The sequence below is a fragment of the Myiozetetes cayanensis genome, unplaced genomic scaffold (genome assembly GCF_022539395.1).
Source record: "Myiozetetes cayanensis isolate MyiCay16 unplaced genomic scaffold, myiCay2020 scf7, whole genome shotgun sequence".
In the NCBI taxonomy this organism is placed as follows: domain Eukaryota; kingdom Metazoa; phylum Chordata; class Aves; order Passeriformes; family Tyrannidae; genus Myiozetetes; species Myiozetetes cayanensis.
Genome location: NW_026087964.1, coordinates 41,719,391 through 41,731,845, shown reverse-complemented (window position 1 = coordinate 41,731,845; position 12,455 = coordinate 41,719,391). Strand labels below are relative to the sequence as shown.

The 12,455-nt window shown below is 35.8% G+C and overlaps 1 protein-coding gene across 5 annotated transcripts in view; it reads left to right on the top strand.

Moving 5' to 3' along the window:
* Positions 1-12,455, top strand: part of FHIP1A (FHF complex subunit HOOK interacting protein 1A) — an 87,220-nt gene that overhangs the window by 54,524 nt on the left and 20,241 nt on the right. For all 5 annotated transcript variants that reach the window (XM_050337878.1, XM_050337875.1, XM_050337877.1 and 2 more), the window contains 2 exons: positions 3,125-3,283; positions 5,403-5,489. In XM_050337878.1, coding sequence (XP_050193835.1) covers positions 3,125-3,283; positions 5,403-5,489 — 246 coding nt within the window. The remainder of the gene's footprint in view (positions 1-3,124; positions 3,284-5,402; positions 5,490-12,455) is intronic.

Genomic DNA, 12,455 nt, shown 5'->3' with positions numbered 1-12,455 from the left:
CATAGTATAGGCATCCCCTGTGATGGAGTCTGGCCACAAATCTGTGCTGCCTCATATATCCAGATCAGTGTTAGATCTGTGCCAAAGTGAACCTCAGGGTTTTCTTGATACTGTTTTTTGACTTAACTTTGGTTAGCAGCTTTTTAAAAACTGGATTGTCTGTAGTTCCATAGTATTCAGAACTGCAGGTGAATAAACTGTAAAGGAGGAAGGAGAGAGGCTGCAGTAAGGTACACCACTAACAAATGTTTTTAAGACAGAATCTGTAGGCAAACTATTGGATAAAGTTTTCTGATGTCACACCATATAATTTTTATCATGTTTCGACCTGAAAGTTTTCTGAATCTGACTGAAGACACTATCTGTTCAGCATTATAATAAGAAAATAATGCTTCTTAAAAATTTTGAGCTGGATAACATCTCAAAGTCTCTCCATAAAAACATTTATTTGTAAATACGTTCAGAGCTTAGGAAAGCAAGTATTAAAGCAGGAGGAGGGATGGCTCTGCAGTGTCCTTGAAAAGTTAAGACTGCATAGAGATAGAAAGATATGGATGTGAGAGGAAAGGAAATTATTAAAGGGAAGGAGTTGTCCAGGTAGCAATTGATTGTGCATTAATAACACATTATAATCACATAAGTTGTCTGTGATTACAAATCATGTAGTCAGTCAGTGTCTTCTGTGAGTCAAGAGAAAGTAAAAAGCAAACTGGTTGATGGTGAGAAAGAAACTGCTGGAGATGCTTCTGAAAGTAGATGAGCATGTGGGATTGACATGACAAATGTTGGGAAAAGTTGAAAAGGACACTGCTTTGCAGAAAACAAGAAATAAAACCAATCTTGCCCTTTCAGGACGTGAACTCATTCATTTCCTTACTTCTCAGATTTTTTTTTCACTGATGTTTTGTTACTGATTAAAATTGTAATGTAGTCTGTATATGTGCAGTGTTTTATAGGTCTACTTATAGGATGTTCTGTTGGTAATTTCAAATGGTAATCCTGTTCATACCATATACTTTGTGAACATTTTCAAATATTTTTTATCTAAAGAGATGGAATTTCTTCCAGTGGCTACTCTCTTAGTGCTTAAGAAACAGTTTTGTAGAGCCATTTGAGCTGTACTTCATAGTAAGAGTTTTCTGAACTCTACAGATTTTAGCAGCTACATCTGAAATTTCTAAATTCAGTAAGTCTGACAAACTAAAGAATTCAAGACAGACTGATTGTGAGTTTGCTGCTCCTTTTAGTGGAGAGTAAGTAGTATGTTTTGTTCAAGGTCAGTTTCTTATGCTTAGGGACTAATATCCATATGAAGGAGAAATGTGGATAGTACACTGCTTTGAAAATCAGATTGCTTACTTAGATGGTAGTATGTGTTTATGAATAGCAATCAAATTTTAAGCAGACAGTGGAAAATCAAGTGTGCATTAATTAACAGCATGTAACACAAACAAATCTCAAGTTCTGTCACTGTTGGAAGCCTGGGTTTGTGTGTGGAGCTGTTTGTGTGGGTTACATATAGGTGGTTCTGTGGCCCAAGGAAGATTTTCATAACTTTTTTCTGAGCTCTTCTACTGTGAGAAAGAGGGAAAAAACCCAACAAACCAACAAAAAAGATTCTGGTTATAAAAGAATGTGGTAATACAAATAAAACTTTGCTCAATAGCTTTAGCTTTTTAATTTTTTAATGTGTTTCCAGCATTGTCTTTTACCTATCCTTTATTTATCTATCTGCCTATATATGTGTATAAAACTGTGTATATGTCACTGTGCTAAAGCTGTGAATTATCTGCAGTATTTTCCCCTCCCCCTTAATATTTGGCTTAATTATATATGCCAGAATAAATGCATCTTAAAAATTATGTGAACTGGGAATGGAAAGTATCCAGAAAGACAGCCTTTGTCTGATTGGATGGGTTAACAATTACAGTCGCTTGCACTTGCATTTAATCAGAACCTGAATCTCCTTCTGTCAGCCCTTGGTCTTTGACCTGCACATTGTCAACTGTTTGTTTTCCAATAGATAAGAGAATTGTGTTTCATCTCAGCTTTGACAGTCTAGCCCTGTAGATGCCAAGTAGCCCTTTGTAAGAGAAAAAACTCTTAGAGGAGTCTGTTGAATGAAAATTAAAAAGATTTCCATCAGGCTGAGTTTTAATGTTCCCATAAAAATGAGAGTCATCTTAAAAATTATCTTGAAGTTGTATAAAATCATGTCAGAAGGGTAAGATTACTGAATAATATTTAGATAGTTTCCAGACTTAAATAAGTTCAGTAATTAAAATCCTCACCTGAAGCTACCATTTTCTAGATATATTAAGCAAAACTTAAAAAACACTTTTTGGAAATATGCTTTTAAAATTGTAACTAAAAGTGTAATTTTGTGCTTCAGTGATACATTCTACATAAATCACCTGTAAGCCTTAATGTTACTGGAAAAAATGTTTAATCAGTAACTTATTTCAGACTTTTTTATTTCTTCTTCCCCCTTCCAAATAAATAAGAAAGGAAAAAGGGAAGTTATGAACAGTTGTGGGGTTTTGGCTTTTTTTTGGTTTTGTTTTGGTTTTTTTTAAAGGGAATTCAGCTGAGTTCAAGTGCCTGGGAATGAAAATCAACACCTATCTGTGGTCTAAGTGACACTGAACATCAGCTTTTTCTTGATGGGGCACTTTACCCCTCCATTTCTAATGTTTTGTGGTTCCAAGTGAAATTACTTCCTATAGGCGTATGTAAACAGTAACATTTGAATCACCAACAAAAGACAAGCTGTGAATATATGGCAGTGATGGCTGTTTCTAAAAGGGACCGAAGGAAAGTGACAAATGGTTTTAGAAGAATTTAAAAAGAAATTATTACTTAGGATTAAAAATTTAAAAATAGACAAAGCAACCTTATTTTCCCCATCACTTTCTCCTAAATACCAAATCTTGAAAAAAGAATGTTGTATAGAAGGCTCTTTAAAATATTCATGTCTTTCTGCCCCAGGACTTTTTTGAAAGAAAATGAGATTCATCTTAACACTCTCTTGTATTCGTAAAACTAATAGGAGAAACCGTTTGTAGCATTGCCATTCAAGCAGATGGATAGTTAACTTATTTCCTCTTCTATTTTTGAAATACAGGTGCTAGCAACAGGACTAAGTGGCCTCTATTCATCTTTGCCTACAAAACTGGAAGAAAAAGGAGAAGAATGGCACTGTCTGCTGAAAGATGACTGGCTTTTGTCACCAGCCCTTGTGCAATTCATGAATTCCCTTGAATTTTGCAATGCTGTGATACAGGTAATTGAGCAGAGTTGGCCTATTCTTTTGACGTAGTAGTCGGTTATATTTTCTGCAGAAGTTTGTAAATTATGGAGTTAATTTACTTTTTAATGGTGTGGACTTTTAAAGTTACACTATAATAAATTGCTTATAAAATGAATGCTGTGTGCTGTCTGTCCTAGTTATAAGGATGAATTAATAAATTTTTGGTTTTTAAGTGACAGGTGTTACAAAGCTTGATATTTCATTATATAATTGGGAGGATTTTCTGTTAAAAGAAAAAAAACAAATGTTTATTGCATTTTAATACCACTGTTGATACTAAAAGTAAATCGAATGCCTTTACATCTGGGAAAATGTTTTTGTGTCTGTGTTAAAGCTCTCATAATAGCATACAAAGGAAAATAGCGAAAATAATCTGTTTTACCTGTTGGTGAGGACAACATAAAGAAAGCCCTCCAAGTAGAATTTAGGTATCTTCCTAAAAATATAAATTCATTTTAGATTGGCCTGTTTTGAATCCACTCTGTGCTTAATATTTCTTGTTAACAATTTTTTTTTGCTTTGCTTCCTTACTATTTTTTTTTCTGATTTAAATCTAAAATGAGATTTCTGTCTTTACGTATTGTTTTTAAGGCTAGAAAACCCTATAGAACCCCAGTCCAGTTTGTCATTAAAACATGATATAAATTCTACAAAAACTGTAGATTTATGTGTTATTTGAAGAAATGTGAAGAATAGAATTGAAAGTTTAGTCACATTTATTGTTAAATAAAACGTATGACTTGATATAACATATGTGAAATAAAGGAACTGATTGACTGTTAAAGCACTGAACAAGCAAAAATAATAGCTGTCATTGTTCAAATGCAATATACAAGATTTTTTAATATGCATGTTTAAACACGAATGGGGACAATATTCATTTTGGTGTCTAACCAGAGTTATCCTACAGATCTGCATTTGTGGGAGACCATATTTCATACCTTTATTTCAAAAATTATTTTAAAGAGTGCTGGAGAAAAACTAAAGAGGAACAAATTATGTTGAAATCACTGTTCAAATAAATTCAGAATCGTAGAGGATCTTCAGCTGACGTGCAGAAGGAGCAGCTTCTGACAGCTGGTTGATTATGTCTATATAGTCTTTGTTCAGTTGAATTGAAAGGTTGTTTACTGCAGGAATTTTTGCTCTGTGCATGCAGTGGTCTTTGTGGTGTGGCTTTCTCTGTGCTGAGTCAAAGACTTTGGCCAGAGATTAAAAAAAAGGGACTGTGTAGCTAAGACATTTACTACTTTTTCCCTGGATCACAGCAAAGAAGGAGGTCACCCTTTTTCTTCCCCTTTCCAAATTAAGGGTTCCAAATTAAAGGAAGTCTGGTGAGAATTGCAAGTGGGAGAATGTATTTGTGGCCACAAGTAGGCTGTGACATTCTAGTCTCTATGTGAACTTCAAACAAAATATATTTGAAAGCTTCTGAATGTAATTTTATTTTGCTTTTATATACCTGAATTGGTACTATGTTTTCATTGCAAAGGCAAAATGAATGCTTCATTATAAAAGTGAATTTTTGTCTTTTAATAACAGTTCTTTTTTTTTTTTTTTAAGATCCTAGCCATCCTACTGAATGAATAATGTAGGTTTTGGTAGATTTTCTGTTTTGTTTTACAGTGGCTGGGAGAAGGGCATGTGAAACAGTATACTTTTACCTTTGGTTTACTTACTCTTGAACCATAGGAAAGCAACTGTTCTGCTTTTTCTTCTTGTAGGGAAGACAAGTTAATGGCAAATCCACCTTCAAGTGACCTTGATGAGGTTGCGGGAGCTAAATTTAGAATCTCAAATCTTCCTTTGATACATGGGCATACACACTTTTCCGTCCATCCATTCATCCTTGTCAGCATGCAGGAAGATTGAAAAGCCCTGTCTCTAACTCTGGCAGACTTACTGTAATTAAGCAGTTTCTTTGTAGAGGGAACAGTCTTTAAGAACCTGAATCATAGCAAATGCTGGTGAGAAGGACAAATGTTTCATTAAATGGGAAAGGTTTTGGTAGCGGATAATAGTTATCTGTTCCCTGTCTCATTTTAAATCTCACTGGAACTCTTCTGTGTCTTTCTCTCCCTCACCCTCCTAGGTGGCACATCCCCTGATACGTAACCAGCTTGTGAATTACATTTACAATGGATTTTTGGTGCCAGTAATGGCTCCTGCACTCCATAAGGTCAGTGGTGTATGCAAGCATGACACAAAATAATAACGGGCAAAAGTATTATGGAAGACCTCTCTGTAAAGATCCTATTAAATGTACTGTCAGTACATGCAATTCAGTAGGTTTCTAGACTAACTTTCCATCTTTTCATTCTATGCTTTACTAAGCACAATATAGGTATTTCTGAAAATGTTTAAAATTCTTAAGTGTGGTTCAGAACCAAAATATTTTTGTTGTCCTAGGCTCACATATTGTCAAAAAAGCAGTGACATTTTAGATGTTTCATTGTGGTAGACATGTTTCCATGAGCATTTTTTCTCCAAATATTTTCCTAAAGGAAAATGCCCACAGGAAAAGGTCAATAAATATTACGCTAATTTTAGTGAAGTTACTATTGTTTTGTAGTTCCTTATGATAGTTGGTAAAGCTATTTTCCTAAAGTGGAGTCTGGTATCAATTTTCTAATGTGTTAGTGTGCAGTTTATGTTACATTGAAGAAAAAATTTTCCCCTTTTCTTTGAATTTTAGGGGTTATCCTCTGCAAAATACGACACCAATGTTGGTGAATTTCCTTAATTTTTTGTTGGTTTCTTAGGCTGCAAGAAGTTACATTTCCAACTGTTGCAGAATATGTCAATTATGTCAATTCTCCATCCCTGGAAGTATTCCAGGCCAGGTGGGATGGGGCTCTGAGCAACCTGGTATAGTGAAAAGTCCCCCTGTGCTCTGCAGAAGGGTTGGCACTAGATGATCTTTAAGGTCCCTTCCAACCCAGGCCATTTCTATGGTTCTATGATTCTTTGAATTAACAGTCTTCATTGCCCTGTAAAAGAACACCTTGTTTGAGGAGAAAAAGGAGGAACTGCTGAAAGTAAAAATCCATGAAAAACTTGCCAGAAGATAACCAATAAATTACTTTTTGAAGGTCTCCTGATTTTCACTAAGCCTGCCAAGCAGAAAGCACTGCAGCTGTTCCATTTCCTGAGAGGACAATGAAACTCCATATCCTGCCTTTTTGTCCACAACTTGTTTTAGTAGCACACACAATTCTTCATGATAAATAATCACCAAGAAAGTCATAAGCAGTGTAGAGTCTTTTACAATGATTCAGCAGACCTCAAACAATTTGGAAGTTGGTGAGGGTTCAAGTAAAATTTGGCTGTAATCCATATCAAATCTGTAGCCTGTCACTGCGAGTTCACCTCCTTACCTGGCAGTAATTTTTTCTATTTCTGTATCTGGACTTAATCCCTTACCAAGACTGGGAATTAGAAGTGAAAAGCCTAACCAGTTTTAGGTCAAGGTTATGGATAACAAGGGAGATATCAGAATGGATTCTAGTCTTAGTGAGTCCTGTTTTTATCTCTGAAGTACTCAAGACTAATCTTAGATTGTTTTGAGTGCTACCGTGCCTGTAAAAGCCAGTCGTATCGGTCAGTAAATCTGCTAACACCCTATAGGGTTGATTACTTCCCTGTTAATGTTACTTAAATTATTCAGAGATTGCTGTTCTGATTACCTTTTGTTTCATGTGATTAAAATTTTGTTGAACCTCATTTATATACCCTGAAACTGGGTGAAATCGTAGTTCTCTTGAAAATGGGAATACTGACTGCTAACATGAGAGTTTTAAGCCTAGATCTTTCTTGAACCCCAGCATTCTGTTTGGTGCCTTGTTCTTCCAGTAATAAGCCTTTTCTTGATTAGCATTGAGATTGACCTTTTCCTCTTTAAAAATTAACTACTTGTGTATAAACTTCAAATGCATTTAATGGAGAAGATGGATTGCACCATCTAGTGGATCTGATACAAGCCTCTCACATCTGTGAGACCAAAACTCCATAGCAAAAGGAATCAAGTAGAGGCACATTTGACCTCTCCAGTCTTTCCTTGCTGTGCTCCATGTTAATTTAACAGAAAATAAATATTTTACATACTGGATTTTGGGACAGATGTCTGTGTGCTAAGACAGATAATTATGCTATTACAGCTCTTTTGTATATTAAAGTAATTTCTAGTTGCCATTGGAAACATTCATGCTAAGTTGAGGAGTGGGCTTTGAAAACTGTATCACCTATTGAGGGATTTGTGTTGTAATTAATCTTTAGGTTAATAAAAAATTGGAAGGGCCAAAATGAGAGAAAGGCCAGTGTACCATGATGGTTTTTAAAACAGAAGTTCTTTCATTTAACACAATACTAAATGGATCTTGATTTTTCTGTTAAATTCACTTGAAGTTGGTTTGATATCAAAGTCTACTTGTGGCTGAAGATCTTAATTTTCATGCAGTCATTCATGTTGTTTTGGTTGTTCTGACTCGTTCTAGCTTGTGAGTTGAAATTCAGCATGTAATGGAGTGTGGTATAAATACCTGATTAGGAAGACAGATCTGTGAAAGGTTATAGGGTGGTAAGAAGAGATTATGATAATTATTGGCATATCTTCCTAAGGTGTTTCTATAAATCTTTTTTCCAGAATTTAACTGGGGTATAACAGCTGCTTCTGTTAATTCTTTGTGATCGGGTGGGGAGGAAGGAAGGAAGTCTAGACCTCATATAGCATTCAGCCCTTAACATCTCACATCCAGTCTGGTACCCATGGTTCAACCTTAATGATGATCTCCAGAGGTTCCTTCCAACCCTAACTATTCTGATATACTGTGACTTTTTCAGTGTATTCTGTCACCAGGTCCCTGTCCCCATTCAGTAGTGACCATGCATTTTTCATAGTCTTTCTTTTGCTGTTGAAGCTCTTCTTCAACTCCAACTGGGCTTTGGCTCTCCTAATGCTTTGCCTGCTCACTCAGACACTTTTTCCATCTTCCTCCTGGGCCACCTTTCCCTTCTCCTGTCTCTTCCTTTCATGTTTCAGATTTACTAGGAGCTCCTAATTCATCCATGCAGATCTCTTACTCCTTTCCTTGACTTCCTTCCCTTCTCCCATGTTAAAACATTTGACTATCAAACACGACTTTTGGTTAAAGTAACATAAGAATTTCAGTAAAAGTATTTCAGAATTTCAGTATGTGGCCCAGAACTTTGAGATATGCATATGTGTGATCTTGAAATGTTTGTAACATTTAAGGAACTCTGTAGTAAGCTCTGCCTTTTTTAGATTTTTTGCAGATTATCTCCCTATAAATACTTACTATGTACACAGTTTACTGTGTGAATGAAACAGTAGAAGACTGTTGAGGATGGAGATGTGTTTCTATGAAAAAGTCAGGGGGTGGGGAGACCGATATGTGTTGCTTGGTGTGATTTTCTGATTTTATCTCAGGAAGCTAGTATGGAGTTGAAAAAAGAGTTCTCTAGTTCAGGTTTTTTCCAGTTAAGGAAGTTTCAAATTGATCGGGCAAGCAAGCTAGCTTGAAATAACCTGTTCCTCACAGTGAGCTCTGTGAAGGTTATTTATGTAGCAGATTAACTGTGATGTGCTTAAATAACCCAAACATTCTCAAGCTTGTGACTACCTAACTTCATTTTTCAAAGATAAGCATCCTAAATATAGCATATACTTGTAGCCTAATTTATACCTTGTCTGTACTAGTCTTGTCACTTGGTGTGGGTTATCCCACCTACACGTGTAATGAGCGATTGACAAGTGTGTTGGTATCTCCAAAGCTGCACATTGCTGAATGGGTAGTCAGAGCCCAGAGTTCTATTTACGTAGCTGAGGATATGCGTTAACTGGCTGTGCTGGATAGCCCTGCCTTGTCCTTTGGTTGTCTGGCTGTTACTGTACTTTGTACAGGAGAGTTAACCTCCTTACTTCTGACGTACAAGTTTTTCATCATAGACATCAAAAAAGTAATTCAATGATATTGTTTGGGGGGTGGTGGTAGTGTGTGTCTTTGTGCGAGGTCGCAAATTCGTTTTAAAACCAGAAGGAATAAAATGTTTTGTCGGTCAAGATACAGAGCTAAAGCAACTGTTCATTTGGTAGTTTTCTTTTTGTAGTAACAATCCATTATTTAAACTTTTGCCCAAACTATCTTTTACTATTTCTGGTGTAAGTGTCTGGGATTTAAGAAAATTGAGACTTTCTGACAGAATCAGTTTCTAAATTAAGACTGGTAATTTTTGATGGCATATCAGTTGCACCTTGAAATTATGCAGTTCTGTACGTTCTTCCCTACGTTTTGGTACTTAGGAAAAAAATAATTGTGAGAAGGTATAATTGTACTTGGGTACAGAGCCCATACCATTCAATTCTGTGACGTATTTCACTGGCTATTTCTTGCTGCACTTTCAAAACTAACATCTTTGAGCTCCATCAATAAAATACAAGGTCTTCTGGGGACAAATTATACAAGGGTCTAAGTGATCGAATAAGACTAATTTTCTCCTCAGTTGAAACCTAATTGAAATCCCAGGGTGAATCCAGAATCCATTGAAGTAATTTTTACTGGTTCTGCTAAGGCCGTATTGCCTTATTTTAGTCTTCATATATTTGTTAGTAGACTGTGTTTATTTGCTATGTTCTTTTAGGTAGTCACAGCACTGTTAAGTGAAATATAAGTGAAATCCTTTTCAGAAGGTGCTTAATATGGATATATTTTGTAGTCAAAACCACGTGCTGGATAATCAGGGGCCACACCGTGGTGTATGTAAATATTATGTTATCTTTGATACAATTCAAATTGGTTGTGTACATCGTTGTACTGTAAGCACATATGATTTAATTTTAGTTTGGCATTCAGAGAATTTGGGTGACAAAGACAGCTATTCAGAACATCGTGAATGTTTATGTAATTTTTGGTACTTCAATTTACTGAAGAAAGCACTAAAAATTTGACAAATTATATGATAAAAGCAAATTTTTAATGTCAGCATTTAGTGCTTTTACTACATGGCATGGAATTGCTAACTGTGATATAATTATTTTTCTACTTGGAAGGCTTGTTTTAATCTGAATAGGCTTGGTTTAGTCTGAATAATGGAAAATTGTATCAGCTTTTTAGTGTAAAAAGTTGCTGTTGGCCAAGTGAACAGAAATGCTCTGTGGAAGTGCTGGCATGGTCCTGTCAAATAAGCTCTGTCAAATGGACCTCAAATATACTGCACACTAACCTGTCTAAAAGAAAGCCTCTAACATGGCATGCTACTGTGATAATTCAATAATACTTGCTTGATGATTACACAGCTCAGCTAGAGGGAAATGACCTGTAAATTATACTGTAGAGATTAGAAGGAGCATCTTTATAAATATCCTACAAGACTGTCAGTTCCCATTTAGAGATAATACCATCTTTCACCTTACTGAAAAGCGTTCGGACAGCTGCTGTAGAAACATGCAAACCAAGTGTCACTGGAAAACTTTGAGAAGTCTTGTGCTTTTGGAGAAGCCCAGTAATAGCACAAAGCTTAACTTGAGCAGCTGTGGTGTGGGTATACGTAAAGGTGCCTTTCACTCTTTGCATCAAACACTGTAGTGCAGTTGAATTTTAACCTGGTGTAAACTGAACCAGTTTATAAATGTAAGCTGAGGAAAGCTGAAACAGTTTGCGTTTTCTGGTTCCCACAGTGTGCAAACTTCCTCTGTCCCTGATCCTGCTTGTCTCTCCCTCTTTTGCCAGGACAACTGTTCATATTTGAAACTCATTGAGGTTAAAACTCACCTTTGCTTCTGGATAGTTTTAATCTGAATCAATTCCCTCATCCAATTGACTGTGAAGAGCAGTGAAACATGAATCCTTTTGCTTATGTAAGCAGGGGGCAAGAAATTGAAAATTAATAGGAGGGAGTAGAAATGGAATTTTTTTTGTCAGTGAGGTGGGCTTATTCAGATTAAAACTGCTTGTGGATCTAGAGAATAAGTTCTATTAAGAACACTTGTGTTCTTTTCATGGGAAGTACGCCAGTAATAAAGAATCAGTGCAATTGGTCTAACACAGTGAGTGTAATATATTAAACCAAACTCACAGTGTCAGTAATTTCTAGCTCTTTGCTATTACTTTGCACAGTAACTTGGAAAAGCTGGATCTTCTTACAGTGTTCTGCCTCACCATCTAATCAGTCATCAGAAGAGGCGAGAAAAATTTGCTAAAAATTATTACATAATTAGAGACGGGTATTACATGGCTAAAAGTGGCTTTCTCTGTTCAGTAATCTCCTGTCAAGTGTCTGTCTGGCTATGAAGACTCTCAGGTAGTCCCTTTTGTAGCAGTTTACATCTTGATTGTTGTATAGAAAAACATGTGGATCAGGCTTTTTTAATGGTATTTTTAGATGGATGCTTTAAATTTATATGTATATTTTAAAAAATCCAGCAACTTTTAGTTGTTACAACTGTTAATAATGAAATAAAATAAAAATGGTTGAGTGTTCTGATTAATGCAATGGATATGGGGTTTTTTTCTTGTTTTCATTATCTTTGGAGCAGCAATATATCCCTGGGCTCTACCATTAGCAGAAGGGATCTAATGCAAGGGATGCTACTGGTGGGTTTCTGGTTTTGTTGATGAGGAGGCAGTGGATTTTAATATTGTTGAAATACCTTTACCAAAAACATAGCTTGAAATTTACTTCCTTAGCAAAGGGCTTCTCTAGAAAACTAGCATGTCTTGATTTTATTAGTCTCCCTTTGTTGTGGTTTTTTTTTGGTGACATTTGAATTACCAGAGGTGAAGAATTTTCAAATTAAGTGTCTGGTTTGTGTAAGTTTTGGCTTGCTTTTTATCGTCTTTGATTCAAAGATATTCAATTCTGAGGGCTAGCTAAAAGCTTACTTGGGCAAATTATACTATAGCCAATGTTTACAGTAAGAGTTTTTGTAAAGCTGCCTCTGTATTTGACTGTAATGGACATACTTGACATGGGTAGTACCTGTTTAGTTCCCTGGGAACATTTGTTCTTTTGTTGTTTACCTAAGTGCTGATTTGAATTTATTAGAAATTATTTCCCCTTTCCTCAAATCTGTCTCATGAGACATTTGTTTAAGAGGAGACAACCAGCAGGTAGTCTGAATGAAGCTTAA